Here is an 18,807-nt window from a genome sequence, read left to right as displayed (position 1 = left end):
ACAATCTCCCACTATCTACTCTATCATGCCCTTTGATGATCTTATAGGTTTCTATAAGATTCCCTCTAATTCTTCTATATTCCAGAGAATATAGGCCCAAATTGGTCAGCCTATCCTCGTAACTCATCCCCTTCATCCCTGGTACTAACCTAGTAAATCTACGCTGCACCCCCTCCAAGGCAAGTACATCCTTCCTTAAATAAGGAGACCAAAACTGGACACAATATTCCAGGTGTGGTCTCACCAGGGCCCTATACAGTTGCAGCAAGACTTCCCTACTCTTATACTCTAATCCTTTCATAATGAATGCTAACATACCGTTCGCCTTCCTAATTGTTTGCTGCACCTGCAGACTAACTTTCTGTGATTGGTGTACAAGGACACCCAAGTCCCTCTGGACACTAACACATTCCAATCTCTCCCCTTCTAAAAAATAACCTGCTCTACTGTTTTTGCTACCGAGGTGGATGACTTTGCACTTATACATTATACTTCATAGAATAAAGTATAGAATAAAGCTTCCGATAACTCATGTGGAGTCCTGTTGCTCAGTGGTTAGAGCACTCGCTTTGCAAGCGAAAGACCTGAGTTCAATTCCAGGCAGGGCGAAACCTTGGGCAAGTTTCCTTACTCCTTCCTTACTCCACACGCCTAATAATAATCCCTCCAAAACGAAACAATAATAAATTGGTCATTTTCAATCTACGACTGTTTGTGGGCCACTGCTGTGTGCAATTGGCTGCCGCGTTCGCCCACAAATATACAGTCAATTCATTTTACAGTATATTCTGTGAAGCACTTTGAGACATCGAGAAGATGTGAAAAGCGCTATATCAAATGCAAGGATTATTATTATTATTATTATTATTATTATCTTACACATGACCAATTCTACATGATGCTGCTTGGGGTGTCAAAAGTGAAATGTTTTCTATACCTTAATGTAACTTCCACTGTTGTCCAAATGAAAATTAGCCATTTTTTCTACAAAATAGCATTTGGTAATGTGGATAATTTCAGGTTTCCCAATTGCTGTCCACTGTTCCCCAGGAATTGACTTCATGACCCTCAATGTTCTCTTCCCACAATATCTCTACAATGTCCTGTGCAGCTAGAAGCTGGAAGACAGGAAAAGGCCTACCTTTTGATGTTTCACTCTCACGAATGAGGAAAGCTCCTGGTTTATTTCCAGATGCTACAAGTAATCTCTCAGAATCTTTACGGCTGATATCTTTGAAGAACCATCTAGAAAACAGACAGTATAAACCATATTTACTTTGCGTGCATCAAGCAAATAAAATGCATAGTCGCATCTTTTGGTATAAAAACAGTAACATACTCTTTGGTTTCCAGCGTGTTGACTTTTGCCACATAATTACTGGGTATAAATCCCTCCTTCCTAGTTGCTAGAGACTTAGCTTTCCACCATTCACCGTGCCTGAAACAAAGAATAAAAACACATTGAAATGTATTTGACTTTGAGAAAGATAACACAATATTATCTGTTTTACTCCCTGAGGTTAGCTGTGCGACAGTAAATGCAATCTAATTTTAGATATAGAATTAAGTTTTACGTATAAAACATTATTTCTAATTCAAATTGCGGTTACCATAATTTACAAGCATACAGGGTCAAATCATCTAAACTCAGCAAACAAAGCAGCACAGCACTAAGTCCACATTCAAGATCCACCACAAAGCAGAATCAAAAATGTCTGCCTTCCTCGGCTACAGTATGAAATATTGAATTGGACAAAAGGACTACCTATTAATTGCAGTCTTTCAGATAACATGTTTTCATCCCCCATGGAAGCACTTTGGTTTAAGAATATCCAGAGAATGAGTGGATACAGCTATCAAAAAAGACTGGACAGATTGGAGCTTTTCACTCTGGAGATGAGATGATTCTGAGAGCACGACAACAATAACTTGTATTTATATAGCGCCTTTCACGCAGGATGGTGTCTCAGAGGGCTTAACCTGAGAGAGGTATTTAAGACTATGAAAGATTTGATAAAGTAGATGTTGACAGGCTGTTTCCACTAGTTCAAATTGAGGAAGCGTAAATATAGGATAGCCAGTAGCTGATGTAAAAGGAAATTTAAGAGGAACGTCTTCACGCAGAGAGAGGGTGGTGAGAATGCTAGAAACTGCAGTTAAAGCAAAAAAGCATCAACGTATTGAGGGAGAAGGAAAGAGAGGCAAGGACAATGGCTCATGTGGAATATAAACACCAGCACAGACGAGTTGGACCAAATGGTCTGTTTCCGTGCTGTATTGTTCTCTTTAATTCTATGCCCTTGTCAGAGCTGAGTTCTCGAAGGTCAGTGTGCAATACGTGGTGATCTACAGAGGATGTAATTTATCCAGTTTGATGGGCTATTTACTATCATTTTCTGGATAATGGGGACTCTTACCTCTCTGAGATGTTACCCGCATGAAGGGCGCTGTATAAATGCAAGTTGCTGCTGTTGTAACAAGAACAGTATCACAATGACCCACAACAATGCTGCTCTGAGACAATCAAAATAATAAACAATAATTTTTTGGAATGTCTTTCAAATTCCAATACAGCAACTTGTATACATGAGTTGGTCCCGTAGGAAACATCCCAAAATACTTGATGAGCAAAAGGCCCACAAGAACCCATTGAGATGATTCCTGAGATAATTCCCCCATTCCGCCTCCCACCCAACATTCGAACTACACTTCTCTCCTGTTGATAAATGTGATAAACGTTTTCCATTTGTTTTCAGGGCTGAAAGGAAAGGCAATTATCTTGCATTTGTTCTTTGTAACAGGAAGGAAAATGCATATACTGGAAGGAGCTCAGGAAGATTACACAGTACAGAGTTCACAAGTTTACAGCAGCAGATCCGCTGTTGAAGTCATCTGGTGTCCAAAGGACCTACGTGGGAGTTCTGATAGCTTCTGCTCAGGAAATGACTTCACACACACATATTGAACTTCAACAATGATGCAAATTAGCGAACCACACGTGACAGTATTGTGCTCAAAAGCAGAAGCTGTATTTAAGCAACCCTTCGGTTTTGTGAACTAGTCTTCAAAAAAAAGTGGACATGAATAATTCCTCAACCTTGAATCTTTGAGAGAAGCACATTGTATTGGCAGCATAACAATCTGTTTTATAATCTAATTCTGGGAGAGAAGAATCATGATGGATGCTGGCACAATTAAGTTAGGACGTAATTGTGCAGAGAGCAAGTGGTTTTGTCCGGTGAAGGAAGGTCAAGGAGTAATTTCCTCTCATTTCCTTTCAGTCCATGGAACGAGATTACATAACAATGCAACTGTCCATCCCAGACTGATGGAAGAGAATTTCAACTTGTCAGCTAGTTTTAAGGAATTGAATTGGACAATCTATTTATCTGTATTGATATCCATTTATCTGTATTAATCTACCTTGGTCAAAATATTTTTTTCAAAAAATATTGCCAAATGTCCTCCTCTGCCCTCTCCGTGTGAAAAAAAATGCAATCTTTTTTCTTCAATTGGATTACAGTTACTGAGGTGCTGGGTGCCCTTTAGGATCTCATCTAAGTGGCATTAGGCATGAGTAAGCCTCAAAAATTGAGTATTTTTAGAGACAGAGGTGTTACAGCCAGGTCCAATGTGATTCATCATCTGATGTCGACACATACTCAGCTTCCTGCTAAGGTCTCTGGTTAATGAACAGCTTAGCTACCCAATTTGCCGTCCCTAACACATGGCCATTTTTAACGGCTCAGCTACTGTTCCAGCTAACCCAGTGCAGCGTTTGAACCTGCAACTTGCTGGCATATATAGCCTGATGCTGCAACAGTTGGTGCCTTTACAGCAAAGGAAGAGATGTTCATTAAAGGTTCACTGCTCATTTGTAAACAGATTCCTGCTGTTTGCACTGACCAAAGTGAATAACATGCATTTCCAATGGCATATAAAAACATAAAACACTTACTCTTCAAGCACTTTCAATTTTTCTCCTTTCTTGAAAGACAAGTCATCTTTGTGGTTTCCATCATACGGATACAAGGCAATGACTACTTTCTCATCCTTCTCTGTTGAGGACATACAGAATGGGGAGGTTAATCTCACATGTTAAACAGAACACAAAATATGTTCTTTGATCACCCAAATGGTCACATTCCCCATAAGCATACCTTCCAAATCTTGGAATCGCTGTCCAGGTAAAAGGTACGGTTCCTTCTTTGTTTTCTAAAACAAGACATTTATTCAGTAACTGGAATATTGTGAATACGTAATGCTAAATATTTAATATTTTTGGTCAGCTGTGTGTTTGACACCCATTGCCATGCTTAAGAATATCCAAACCAGAGAGTTTAACATAAATGGAAAGGAATGCACACTCTTCCCACCGTAGGGAAGCATGCTGTTTACCTAATTCTGGAGAGTATTAGGAGTAGGTTGGTGAAAGCCATGGTTTAGGGACCCTAGAGTGTGCATTGGAGTACTATTGGAGTTTAACCAGCTGAAACCACATAGCTTGCCACTGGGAACACTGTCCATTTAATATGGTGATTGCTATGCCAAACACACATCCATCATATTGTTTCTTGTATCAACATACACAATGATTAAATCTCCATTTGGGATTATTGGATTAAGGGCACATGTACACACAAGTTCCATTAAAATTACAAGGGAAGGCCATCAAGCACATTGATAGATATAAGCGCGTCAAATCCAAACTAGTTAAGTGTGGGATGAGGAGTCATCTATCTGAGATGCATTTTGCAAATACTACGTTAGTGACTTCTTGATAACCTTGATGACTAATGGCTACACATCACAAGTCACAGAGAAAGATGGGAATTTTAGTTTAGAAAGGGTTTTAGTTTAGAAAGCACCTGAAGACCTTCCTCATCGACCGTGCCTATGGTCACATCCCCCTCCCTCCTGCTTGGTGTTATGCTCCGCCACTGTCAACCGCTCTGGGAGGGGCACTACATAAACGCAAGTTGTTGTTTTGATGTCCGATTCACATTTTCAGAAATCTCTGCCCCCAACTGATCAGATAGGTGGCAACCTGAAACACTGCATTGCGAAGTTGAAGTTTCTTTTAAAAAAAAGACAGGGACTCAAACTTAATTTTGAAAAAAAACACTTTCAAGATGGAGCTAATTCTAATGGATTTTAGAAATCCATTCTTATAACCTCATTCACAGCATAGGAGGTTATTCATTCCTTCCAAACTGGGACTGTTAAGCTTCATGAGACATCCTCCCAACCTGAAATGTGTTCTATAAATGTAAATTTGTGTTGTCTATGGAGTCTGCACCAATTGTGACAATATCAATTAAGTACATTCTGGTTAGTTATGAAAAACAAACAGCAGATGTGAGCAGGATATTGTACTTTGTGTGCGCACAGACTTTCATGTGTGGATCTATGGGTGACCGGGAGATCCACTCACTCTGTTTATCTCAAGGTGAAATTGCAGGGTTAGAATAACCAGATTGCAGTCAATGATAATTATAATGATAGACTGTGCACAGGTGTGTGACTTGCTCTCCCTCCCACTCCACCAGTTCAGCATAATGGTTGGGTCCAAAGTCTCAGAGTGCTGAATTTGAGCATTGGTTCCCAGGATACAGACTTAACACAGGTTGTTTTTGTTGAGTTAAAAGCCAGCATCTCAGAACCACATTCAATGCTACATTTAGCAGCCAGTGACCACAATGGTGACTTCAGGCCCAGCAAACGTTTGGAGGGTGGGGGAGAAGAATCACACCTTTTTCAAACATACATTTTTCAACAATGTGATAATTATCGCAACCACTTTATAATTTTCACTCTGTCGTTTGAAGTGGATACAATAGACCCCAATTTGGCATTTAATGATTTAAATTGCATTGAGAATGGTTCAGAAAACACAATTAATTTGCAAGCCCATGACTTAAGTATATCAAATGCTAAATGCAGCAAAAGCAAATTATTCGGGTTTTTATAGTTGCAATGAGCAATAATAAATATTGGACAGGTCAGTCAGGCACACATAGTATCTAACTACGTTCAACTGAAATTGCCTCTTAAACTCTCCTCACGACTTACTGGCACTTGAATATTGCATGTGGGATCTCTCACATATATAGTTGGATCGGATTTACGTACTGGTTTTTCCTTCAATTCATTTGATGCTTCATTGAAGTTCTTCTTTGACTTTGATTTTATACATCCCATATTTTCTGTAAAACAACATGTCCATGAAAGTTTACAAAACATTAAGTCTTAGGCGTCCTTCAGGTTGCTGTTCAGTTCAAGTAGTATCTACAGTCCTATTTGCTGTGACTTCTGCTTTAGTCGTGAACAAATGGATATTAAACAACTGTTCAACAAATTTATAAAGAACCCAACAGAAGGATTTAAAAGGTATATATTCTTTCAAAATTCTCTTTTAACTATAAGAAACACAGACGACATATAAGCGCTCCAGGACGCTACCCCATGTAAAGGGTACTATATAAATCTAAGTTGCTGTTCTATATCAAACCCATGGACTCTAATTTGTTGTAATTTGCAACAAGATTTAAGGAACCCCATTAAAATTCCTGTCATCTCACGGGAACCTATACTCTGGAAGTAGATTGTGTTGGAGTGGACTTCATGGGTTGCTGTGGTGTGTTTCTGATTACTGGAAAAATCCCCATTTCCTGACTTATGAACAATTGATATAGCACCTCATCATGTCATCAACATATCTCAAAGAGCTTTACGGGATCTATTACTATTATAAGTTGTAATAACTGCATATTTGTAAATTAATGTTGCAATCAATTTGCACATAGCAATGTCCCACAAACACCCATGAGGTGAATGACCTATTTTATGGGAGAATTGTTGATCAGGACACAAGGAGAAGATCCTTTCTCTTTTCAACCAATGCCATGGGATCTTTAACCTGAACAGGCAGACAGGACCTTGATTAACGTGTTATCTATAGAACGGCATCTTTGATAGTAGTCTTGGAGTTTCAGCCTAGACTATGAACTAATATGGGAATCCCATAAAGCAAGCAATCAAATAAATCCTAGAGTCCTGTAGCTTAGTGGTTAGAGCACTTGCCTCTCAAGCAAGAGACCTGGGTTCAATTCCCAGCAGGGCGAAACCTTGGGCAAGTTTCCTTACTCCACATGTCTAATAATAATTCCTCAAGAAAAAAAACAATAATAAATTGGTCACGTCAATCCATGTGGGACACTGCTGTACGCAATTGATTCCCGCGTTCTGCCCACAACTATACAGTCAATTCACTTTACAGTATATTCTGTGAAGCACTTTGAGACGTCAAGAAGATGTGAAAAAGCTCTATATCAAATGCAAGGATTATTATTATTTATTATAAATCAGATTCCCAATATTGATAGATGAGGAGGGAAGTATTAGATTGAAGTCAGATTATCAAAGCTTGTTCCCTTTACATGATATATGTTGGACTGCGCTCACCAAACTGTATGCTACTAGTGGAGATACATTGCCTTGACTACTGCACTTCATAAACAATTTACGTTAGCCTGGTGCAGTGGTAGCACTCTCGCTTTTGAGTCAGAAGGTTGTGGGTTCAAGCCCCATGTCAGTACATGGAATCACATAGTCTAAACTGACACTTCAAAACAGTGCTGGAGGTGTGCTGCATTGTTGGAGGCATGGTCTTTTGGATGAGATGTTAAACCGTGCCAGTTCAGGTGAATGTTAAAGATCCATCCCATGGCCCTATTTGAGAAAAGAAGTGAGTTCCTCCTGGTATCCTGGCCAACAAATCCTCCAACTAAAAGTAGTCACTCACCCCATGGCTGTTTATGCAAAACAGCTGTGTGCAAAACCAGCTGCTGTATTTAACCCACAAAATATTCTGTCAATCCACTTTACAGTTTATCCTGTGAGGAGCTTTGAGACGTCTTGACGACATAAGGCGATATATCAAATGCAAGGATTATTATAATACTGGATTATGTTCTTTACAGCAGGTAGTTGAATGGCTTTCACCCCAGCTCAACCTCAACACAGCTAATGTTTCTCTTTATTGCCTTGTTACTCATTAACCTTCAATCCAGATTTTTCTTCCTCATACAATCTACATGCTTTTAAAAGTGCAAATATAACTTCAGTTAGCTTTTACTTCATTTTTCTCTCTCACTCTTTGCATTTTCAACACTGTCCTAGGGTTGTGGGTCTTGCCATTCACCTAGACTTCGGATTATTAATCATAACCCTTACATTTGATATAGCACTTTTCACTTTGGGAGGAGTTCTCAAAGTGATTCACAGGATATTCTGTAAGTGTCTGTTCATTTTGTTGATAAATGTGGCAACCATTTTGTGCACAGCAATATCCCACAAACGGCCTTGAAGAGAATGAACAAATTTACTTAGAGGATTGGTGGCCAGGATAGCAGAAGAAACTTCTTTCTCTTTTTAAATAGTGCCATGGAAACTTTAACATCTACCTGAACCTGTAGGTGGACCCCAGTATTAATATCTAATTCTGAAAATTTGGATGTTATATTATTAAATTGTTGGAACAATAGTTCTTGCTTATGTACCTCAAACAAAATTTTATCTTAATTTGGAAATTAATTATTTTTAAGCACTACAGAAAGCTTTCAAATTTGACTAAATTGAACATTTTCCACAAATCTTACATTTTAAGACAACATAGTCTTAACACTGAAGTTTGGTAAAATTTCATTCCTCTCCTGTTTTCATCACAAGGTATCCTGTAGTGGTTAGAGCACTTGCCTCACAAGCAAGAGCCCCTGGATTCAATTCCCGAGCAGTGTGAAACATTGGGCAAGTTTACTCACTCCACCCGGCTCTGTTTCACCCCAACCCCAGCTCGGGTCTGAAATGCTGTACTCTGTCCAGCACCTTGGGACGTCCTCCCAACGTGAAAGGCCCTATACAAATGTAATCTTGTTGTTGTTTACCTAGCAGCAAGTAGGAACCCAGTTGTTAGTCACTAATGCTGCAATTTACTGTGCTTCTCACTGTTTTGATAAACTAATTAAACTTTGTGCGCTTCCCAAGCTGCAGCAGCTTGAATACCTTAGTGAAGCTTTTCCGAGATGCTTGAGATTACAAAGCTATGTACAGAGTCAATGATTTGTCAGGTTTTTAAATTTGAATCCCTAAAAGTAGCTATAGCAACCCCATAAAACACAAAATGATTTATTTGATAAGTATTAGTCTAAACAAGTGAAATTAGTGAATCACTGAACTTACCTGGTGGCTGTGTCAACAATGCTACATGACTAGGTAAACCATTCAGCTATTATCCAAATAATTCAGATGCTAACTCAGACTTTTTTTTCCCTCCCCAGTGTCCATTTGCAACATGTGGAGTCCTGTAGCTCAATGGTTAGAGCACTCGCTTTGCAAGCGAGAGACATGAGTTCAATTCCAGGCAGGGCGAAACCTTGGGCAAGTTTCCTTACTCCACACGCCTAATAATAATCCCTCCAAAACCAAAAACAATAATAAATTGGTCATTTTCAATCTACGACTGTTTGTGGGACATTGCTGTGCGCAATTGGCTACCGCGTTCGCCCTCAAATATACAGTCAATTCACTTTACAGTATATTCTGTGAAGCGCTTTGGGACGTCCTCCCAACTTGAAAAGCGCTATATCGAATGCAAGGATTATTATAAGTCTTTGCTTATTCTCCTCCTTTGATTAAATATAGCAAACCTTTCAATGAGCACATATGAAATTTCTTACCACTGGTGCTCAAAGCATTTGTATGCACTATACGGAGTACAGTAACCTTCTTATACATTAGAAACCTAAACAACAGTTGACTTCAATTCTCACCCCACCCTTCAATTGAAATGAAAATCTAATTTGAAAGTTCAGTGCCAAACACAAAAAAAACAATAGTGCCTAAGTTTTCCATGACCTGCTCTTTATTAGCATACATTCCACGGCATTCCTCAGCCCTGTGAAAGTCCAGTACTTTTGTTTGTTGCATCAACAGCAGAAGTCATACTTTGCTTATAAAATATATCAATGCACTTTACAGTAAATCCTGTGAAACATTTTGAGATGATTTCACGGTATTGTAAGGCACTAGATCGAATTTAAAGATTAATATTATTTATTTTAAACTAATTAAAGAGGTAAACATTTAGAATAAGAATTCACTCCATCTAGTTTGTTACCTCATTCTGAATTTTTTTTTGGAAATCAAACACATCCTACCTAAACTCATTTCTCTTTTAATTTTACTGGTGAATAAGCAGTCATATTTTCGAGTGCTTCAAATTTGTAACAACTCAAATTATGAAGAATGTAGTCATTGCACTAAATTTAGGTCTTTGAAAGATTTTTTTTAAAACTAAACAAGAATATTTTTCATTCAATTGATCTGTTTCCTAATTTAAATTATCTTGCTTATTTCTACATACCTACATTTTATCATTTTCCTCCAAGAATCCCAACACAGCAATCTCATTATGATTTTAATTTCAGTAATTTTCTTTTAAAAAATTGAGAAACCTTAATGAAGGTCAATGAATAGGACAACACCGAGGTTGGAAGAACGAAGGTGAGGAAAAGATGATAAGATGAAACTAAGAAGTAATACTGGAGTTAGGTGATTCCAAAGTTGGGTTTCAAAAACCTGTAGATTATAGAGGGATCAAAAGACAGAGGAAAATGAGGCCTGGGAAAGAATCAGTTAAGAGTAGGAAAAGCATAATATAGATCTAAATTTCAATTCAGTAAAGAGACAGGAAGGGGAAAGGGTGTGTAGGACAGTGTATTTGGAGCTAAAGAGGAACAACAGAGAAAAGGTTGGTAGAAATTAGCATTAGCAGTTAGCATCAATAAAATAGAGGAAGTTACTGTATCTACCCTCTCGCAACCCTAGTCTCCCAGACACTCCCCCATCCCCCATCCCTTGCTCCATCCCAGCTCGGGTTCCTGCTCAGCTGTCAAGCATTTTGAGATGTTCTCACCATGAAAGGCACTATGCAAGTGGAAATTGTTATTGATGGGGTCTCATTAGTGGTAAATATTTTGAACAGGAAATTTGAAGATTGGTTGGCAGAACACTTTGTCAAGAGCTGCCCTACTACATTACAAAATTACATTTGTATAGCGCCTTTCACATTGTGTAAAATCCTTAAAAAAAAGTGCCCTTACACTTCAAGTGACCTTATTTTTGCTGTTATCCTGGAGACCTTGTGTGGAAACCTTCCTGGTGTTTAAGCATTTCTACATCTGCTACCCTTTGCTAGGTGTGCATCTTATAATAATAATAATCCTTGCATTTGATATAGCACTATATCACATCTTTGAGATGTCTCAAAGCGCTTCACAGATTATACTGTAAAGTGAATTGACTATATTTTGTGGGCAAAACGTGGCAGCAATTGCACACAGCGGTGTCCCACAAACAGTGGTGGATTGCATGACCACATTTTTTCAAAACATTTATTTTTGTTTTTTTGAAGGGATTGTTAGCCCTGGAAAAGTGATCCACCAATCGACTAACAACCAGGTTCCTACTTATTGCGAGGTAAACAGAGGCCTGTGGAGTAAGGAAACTTGCCCAGTGTTTCGCCCTGCTGGGAATCGAACCGAAGTCCTGTCGTTTGCGAGGTGCATGCTCTAACCACTAAGCTACAGGACTCCATCTTCTAAGCCAGTTTGACCAAAGGCAGAACCTACTTACTGCCTCAATTTAATTAAAGTCNTTTTTTAAAAAAACTAAGAACAAATGTTTTAAACAGACAATGCCTATCTTCTGTCGGTTAAAGTGGAATTCAATATATAATTTTATCATACAACAATTTGCAAGGAGTAAAAATGGTAACAATGCAGTATTGCACCATTTGAAAAGAGATGGCACTGTATGAAAATAGATGGGAGTTTCTCTGATGTCTGGCTGATAATTTCCCAGATAAATATGGTCATTCACTTCACGGCTGTTTATGGGACATTATTGCGTGCAAATTGGTTGCCTCATTTGCCTACAAAATACACTTTACAGTATATCCCTTGAGGCGCTTTGAGACATACACATAACATGAAAGGTATTATATCAAATGCAAGTTTTTTTATATTATAACATAATGTACTTCTCACATCACATTCCTTTACTGGAAACAAACAGATGTGGAAACTCTTCATTTAAACTCAAATACATTCTACTGATCAATGTCAATGGGGAGAAGTTTGCAGTTCTTATGAGATGGATTAAGAGGGTGCAATCATAATCAACATCCCCCCCAAAGTGTTGCCAATTGGAACTCTTCAATATAAATTTCAATAGCAAAGTTATCATTTCCTTGATTCAGCAAGCTGTACGATATACATTGATTGCAAGCACCCACTTCAGGGGTGACAATGCAATGCTCCGTAATAAATTCAATATCATAGTGAATCTTTCAACAGAAATTTCAACAGATAACAGTCAACAAGTTGTGAGAACCTATCCATCCCTCTCTCGTACATCCATCAACACAATGGTATGGCTTGAAGTCAGCTGAAGCTACTGATCGATATAGCCACTGTTGCATTTCAGCCTTTCATCTCTGTTCCACAGTGAAGTTTCTGATAGTCTTACATTGGATCATTCACTTTGAAGCTCTACCAAAAGACATACACTACAATGTCAAAATATCAAATCCAGATGAGGACAATACCAGAGCTTTGATTACAGGTTGAATGCAATTGGGCAGTTCTAGAACAAAGGATGATTATGGTAAAATTGTCTTACTGAGAATGCTGCGGGAGATAGTTATTCAAGGAGAAACAAAAAGGAATTTGCTTAGCAAAAGTGGAATGGGGAGATAACATAACTTCACAAGGTATAAAAACAATTTTCTTCCTTTCACCATAATGAATAAAAGATGCCTAGAAACACAGTACTTACACTTAACATCAATTATATACAAAGTCTTTTGAGATGTTCTGACCTAATCGATGCTTAGTTTTCCATGACCTGCTCTTTATTAATGTATATTCCATGGCATTCCTCAGCCCTGTGAAAGTCCAGTACTTTTGTTTGTTACAGCTACAGCACATATTTTGCCTATAAAATGTCAAGGATTAATATTGTAATAAAATGTTAAGCTTCTTTCCATGGCACTCTATCTAATATAAGAACATTTTCCACTTGCTAAGGCACAACATCAATCTCAATGTAGACGTCAATGTACAGGTGAACATTAGAGCTCCCGTTAGAAGGAAAACGGCTTTAAAAGGCGAGGGGGAAAGGGAAAATTGTTGAGATTTTGTAAAAAAATATATTTTGCACCTCACAACTGATGAGGATAAATCTACCATTGGAAAGGATAATTTGCAGATTTGGTGAGGAGGAATGCATTTTGTAATATTTATCACTGACTGGGAATAATTTCAGAACAGCATTTCCGCCTCACCCCCATCTTTTCCTGCCACAAATTATCAATCTTAAATCTGCAGAACCAGTAGCCAAACCATCCTGCCAATGTCCTTTACAACTCTCAACCTTTGTCCTCTTGTTCTACTGTCTTATAAAGTAATATTCTGGCTTTATATTTTCAATCCCATTTAAAATTTAATACAGTTCTAAAAGGTCTCATCTGGATCGTTTTCTCTCAAGAACGAAGAGCCCTAGCTTATCTAACTTCAAGCACTAGTAACCTGTCAACTTCCATTTGGCAAGAACCTATTCTGATAAAATATTCCTCTGCGAATTTTGATGGGCACCATCTATATTTAAAAACAATCTCAAGAAGATAGTTAAACTGGTTAGAAGATGCCAGCGTGGCACACTCTCTGAAAACAGTACTCCGTGGCTTGATGTAATAATAATAATAATCCTTGCATTGATATAGTGCCTTATCACATCTTTGAGAAGTCTCAAAGCGCTTCACAGAATATACTATAAAATTAATTGACTGTGTATTTTGTCGGGGAATCGCAGCAGTCAATTCGCCCAGCCGGGAATCAAACCCAGGTCTCTCACTTGCGAGGCGAGTACTCCAACCACTGAGCTACAGGTTTCCATGCAGAAAACTCATACATCATGCTGATTTAGGCTCCTGCCTGAGATCTCAGCGCAGCCGAGGTCTCGCAAATGTACGTGTTGGGCTTAGGGAGTAAACACAGTTTATGCGATGGGTACTTTTTCCACCAGTGGCTGTGCAACCATTCAAGTGCTTTTCCACTCTGGGATATGGAGTGATTGCGAGGCAGGTACATCTGACAATCACAAGTGACTTTTTCTGCTATTCTCCCCTTTACTCCCCAGGAATAAAGACAGGGAGACTCAACATACACTCTTTGCCAATGCTTACAAGCTTTTGTTTCAAACTTATTGTGGGATAGTCAGTCACAAGTGCTGAACGAAAGGCTTGCTAGCAAAGGCAAAGAGCAGAGTTAGAATCCACTACTACTTTAAACCTGGAGCCTTTTCATCACTTTATTATTAGCATCAATATACTGTCACTGATATAGACAAACTCTCCCAAATCAAATTTAGAGTGGAGATGCACGTCAACATCAATCCCACTGCTGGAACCAGTACACCAATCCCCAAGCAAAGCAATTTCATCCAGTCATTCGCCAACTTGTGGGAAACTATAGAATTAAAAGCAGTGCAAATGTCAAACCACTTTATACTGTACTTTGAAACTTACATGATTTGCAGTGGATGAATTCTTTCACCCCTCCTCATGAGTTGCTAAGAATTCAAGACATTGATTGAATTGGTTTAAACTGGCATCAACAGTGGAAAAGTATGTGAGTGAGAACACAAGTCACATCACTTTACACTTTCGTACATTCTTTTGAATAGACGATTATCGAATGCTGGGGTCAGATGTCAGCTGATTAACAACTCCGCCCTCAGCATACAGTAAATCATGCAGTAATATGGCATGGGTTCAACTAATTTTCTCAACATAACAAGTTCTTGATCGGGCTTGGTGTAGGTGGGTGGGGCCTGGGATGCGAAAGAAAGCCAAAACCATCTCTCGTCACCTCTGCCCACCTCTCCAATTGGCAGTTACAGAGTAACATGCAGCAGTTTGAACAACGAAGGACATAAGAAGATTTAGAAATACAAAGAAGTGCAGAGAATAGGAAATTGAATTGAAGGATTGTAATGAATGGTGAAAAACAACAGATGTGAGGGGTAAAATTCCACCTATGTCTCGACTCACTCTATTAACGTAACCCTTTCAAAACACATAGAATTGGCAATTTGCTTTCTCAACCGACAAAAGGCTTAAAAACTCCCAACAAAATACCAGCCACACAACCGCCTATGCCAGTTTTGTTTCCCAACTGCAATCTACCATATTTGTTAGCAATTCTTGGAATTTCAGTCACACAGCAGAGTCACTATAAACTTGGGTACTTAAGGGAAACAGATCTTCAATTAGTATTAAAATGAGGAATTGAAAGTCTGAAAGGAAGTTAAACTGAACATTTACTAATCATCTTATATGGCAAAGGCAGCCTCGCCTAATCCCGCTTTCAAGAGGATGGGCTCAGCGAGTTCATTGTCGAGCACCTAATTCAATGTATTCATCAATGACCTATTGGATAGCATCGAGGGGGATGGACTTGGTGCATGTGTTCAGACACCCGAATGTGGCTGACCAAAAAAATCTTATACGATATTGTCCTTCACTGAATTCCAATTCCACCAAGTTATAACAGGCCAGGCCATTTCTGCAGGGATCGCCTTAGTTCAAGAAAACAAGAATGTCCACCATTGAACAAAAATAAGGCTAAAGAACAGAATGATGCAATGGATTAACACAATGTCTTGCCTCCAGGACCTGGAATTGAATCTGACCTTACTGATTGGAAGGTCCTATAAATTCTATGCTACATTAGAAAGATCAACATGAAATGAACCTGGGAAATCTCAGAGCAGCTTCATGTGATTATAAGTCTTCTAGACAAACTCCTTATAGTGCAGCGCAGATCAGTCTCACTCAGACAGAGCAGAAGGTTGGTTTGTGGGGACAATGGCCACATTATGGCATGTTTTGTGAATTTGGGAACAATGCTCATTGCTGGAGAATGTAGAAGGACTTCTGATAATAATCCTTGCATTTGATATAGCGCCTTATCACATCTTTGAGCTTCTCAAAACGCTTCACAGAACATACTGTAAAGCTTCTGTTCATGTCATATCTGACTTGACTGTGTGGACATCTATCACCTAAAGCCTGAACTTCATTTAGAGAACCTCCACCTCTTCTCTGGGTTACGAACATTCCTAGCTTAACATGTGGTAAACTCAGTGGAGCAGAAAACATCTCTCACAGTGTAAAGAACTGACCAATTCACTTCCTCATCTATCGCTTGTAATGTAGTGGGATAGAGGTTATCGCATACAATCTCCTAGGATCGAGATTATTCATTCCAGACAGTGGAACTATAGGGAAGTGTTTAGTGAAGGCTAAGTGCTTCTCACAGGTCCACTGTCACATTAAAATGATCAGCTGAAGCTAGACTTTGCACATCCCCTTTGCTAGAGTTCAAATGGATTGGGGAACCTCTCCCAACAGTCCCTTATATTCCTACAGGCAGCAAAGTGGGGGCAGTCTCAGACAGCTTTATGATGCAATCCCTGGTCAACCAACAGGTTAGACTTTGATCCTCAATAACTTCCTTAAAGAAATTTTGGACACTTGACGGGAAGATTCAGGTAAGTTTATCCTTTATTTTGTAAAATTACTTCTTACTGGGGTGGGGACGTGCAGTCCCTCTCAGATCTGTGCCAATGCCAGACATTTCCCAGACATCTCTAGTTTTCAGACCTGTTACAGCCTCAGTTCAAAAGCACCCGTTTGATACAGTCCAGATGGAGAACTGATGGACTGAAACTTTCATCCATTCTATGCCACCATTGTGAGACCTCCATTTTTCTACATTTTGCCATAGATGCAGCCTTTTAATAATATATTATCCGGAGGGCAAGATCTATTGCAAAGACTGGCCACATTAAACCCACTGTAACTGCGGAAATGTGTGTTTTTGCTCTTGAGAAATCCAGTTCAACGATCAGATAAATTAGAATTCCCCATTTTGTATTGTTCACTCTCTCATAATCTAAGATGACTCTCCAGTTAGTACTGGGGTAGACCCATCAGTTCCCAGTATCCCAGTATCCTTGTACTCACTTTTCAATCCCTCCATGGTCTTGCTCTAACCTAGCTCTGTGACCTTCTAAAATTCACCACCAGCTATCAGGCTTTCAGCCTCATCATAGCTCCCACCCCCAACATATCCAGACCAGAGATCAGTTGGAAAACCCTGTTCAGCACATTGGGATGTCCTCCCAACTTGAAAAGTGCTATACATATGCAATTTGTTATTGTTAGGGGAGAGATTCACTGTTTGAAGTTCCATATTTTGAATCAAAAATTAAATAAAAATCCAGTGTGCCTGTTAAGGTGAACATTAGAGATCTCATGACAATATGAAAAGGAAAGGGAGTTTCTCCGGATCAACAAGAGAAACATAGACAGAGGAAGGAGCGAGCGTCAGTCTGCTGCGAACACACCATCAACTGGGTCATCTCTCATTGTCACATTGTGATTAAAATCTGTGTCTCTAGGATCTGGTTTACAAAATTATCTAAATGCCCCCCCCCCCCCAAACAAAGACAAGGCCAATCTTAAAACTCGAATCCCTTTTTGGGTTTTTTTTCTTAAAAGCTCAAGAACAATCTTACATGATTATTGAGGGATGGTCTATTATTATTATGGAACCTTGGTACAAATGGCTGCTGCCAGGATGGCCTACACAAAAAATAGTTACTGCACTGGATGGTAATTATGCATGAAGTCCTTCAGACATTCTGTTGTGATAAACTGCTTTAAAAATGGAAGATCTTTCTTTCCTCTCAGTTGAACATATTCTTAAAATCGAAGGTCGATGACATTCATCCTGGTTAGCACAACAATTCATAGTATCGATCAGCTCTGCCGGTGGTGGTGGGGAGGGTGGAGTGGCAGGAGGGAGAGCGCGTAGGAGTAAGATAGAGGAAGAGAGGGAAAGGAAAAATCAAGGAGTGGAAAACAATCAATCCATGGATGGAATCTGTGAAGATATCAGAGGACTGAATCAATCCACCCTCCAAACCAAGCAAATAATATGGATCAGGTTTGGGGGAGAAGGGTAGGAGACGAGAATTTGTAAAAGACTGAAAAACGACAACAATTGCTCCTAAAAATATGTACACAGCCAATTTGTATCAGATACAGTAGTTAGAAATATTAGATTAAAATATCACGTAGATGCCGTAAAGAACAGTAAAGTTTGAATGGAACAAGTTATTCAAACAAAGGCAAGATTTCACAATAGAATTTTTTGACAAGTAGTTGAAACAGTTGAAATACAAAGTATTGCTATTAATCGTTTTGCAGTTGATTGAAAGACTGAATCCATTAATTCTTAACTAATGTTTACATCTGAAATATACCTGGCACTCTTTATGCTCAGAAATCATTTACAGCTCAAAGAACTATGAGTGTAATGGAATGTGTTATGAAGTTTACTATACTGTACTTCTTCTTCTGTGCAGGAAACTTATTATAATAATAATCCTTGCATTTGATATAGCGCTGTATCATGTCTTCAAGATGTCTAAAGTGCTTCACAGAATATACTGTAAAGTGAATTGACTATATTTTATGGGAAAAACACGGCAGCCAATTGCACACAGCAGTGTCCCACAAACAGTCATAGATTGAGTGACCAAATTATTATTTTTTTACATTTATTTTTTTGAAGGGATTGTTACCCTGCGGAAAAGTGATCAGTTTCTTTTTGAAAT

At 38.8% G+C, this 18,807-nt stretch overlaps 1 protein-coding gene and 1 non-coding gene across 4 annotated transcripts in view; one reads left to right on the top strand and one right to left on the bottom strand.

Moving 5' to 3' along the window:
• The window catches only part of lyn (LYN proto-oncogene, Src family tyrosine kinase), a 50,857-nt gene that overhangs the window by 31,287 nt on the left and 763 nt on the right, over positions 1-18,807 (bottom strand). For 2 of the 3 annotated variants that reach the window (XM_007890999.2, XM_007891000.2), the window contains exons 2-6: positions 6,073-6,206; positions 4,161-4,215; positions 3,959-4,058; positions 1,340-1,438; positions 1,142-1,245 (exon numbers count right to left, since the gene is read on the bottom strand). In XM_007890999.2, the coding sequence (XP_007889190.1) occupies positions 1,142-1,245; positions 1,340-1,438; positions 3,959-4,058; positions 4,161-4,215; positions 6,073-6,201 (487 nt within the window). In that variant the 5' untranslated portion in view covers positions 6,202-6,206. The remainder of the gene's footprint in view (positions 1-1,141; positions 1,246-1,339; positions 1,439-3,958; positions 4,059-4,160; positions 4,216-6,072; positions 6,207-18,807) is intronic. The other variant, XM_042346204.1, reaches the window with a different exon arrangement.
• trnae-cuc lies at positions 7,053-7,124 on the top strand. Its single transcript has one exon. It is a non-coding gene; the product is annotated as a tRNA-Glu (tRNA).

This window comes from Callorhinchus milii, unplaced genomic scaffold (assembly GCF_018977255.1).
Source record: "Callorhinchus milii isolate IMCB2004 unplaced genomic scaffold, IMCB_Cmil_1.0 Scaffold2, whole genome shotgun sequence".
Classification (NCBI taxonomy): Eukaryota; Metazoa; Chordata; class Chondrichthyes; order Chimaeriformes; family Callorhinchidae; genus Callorhinchus; species Callorhinchus milii.
The sequence above is the reverse complement of the archived record's forward strand: the minus strand, read 5'-3'. Positions and strand labels throughout refer to the sequence as shown.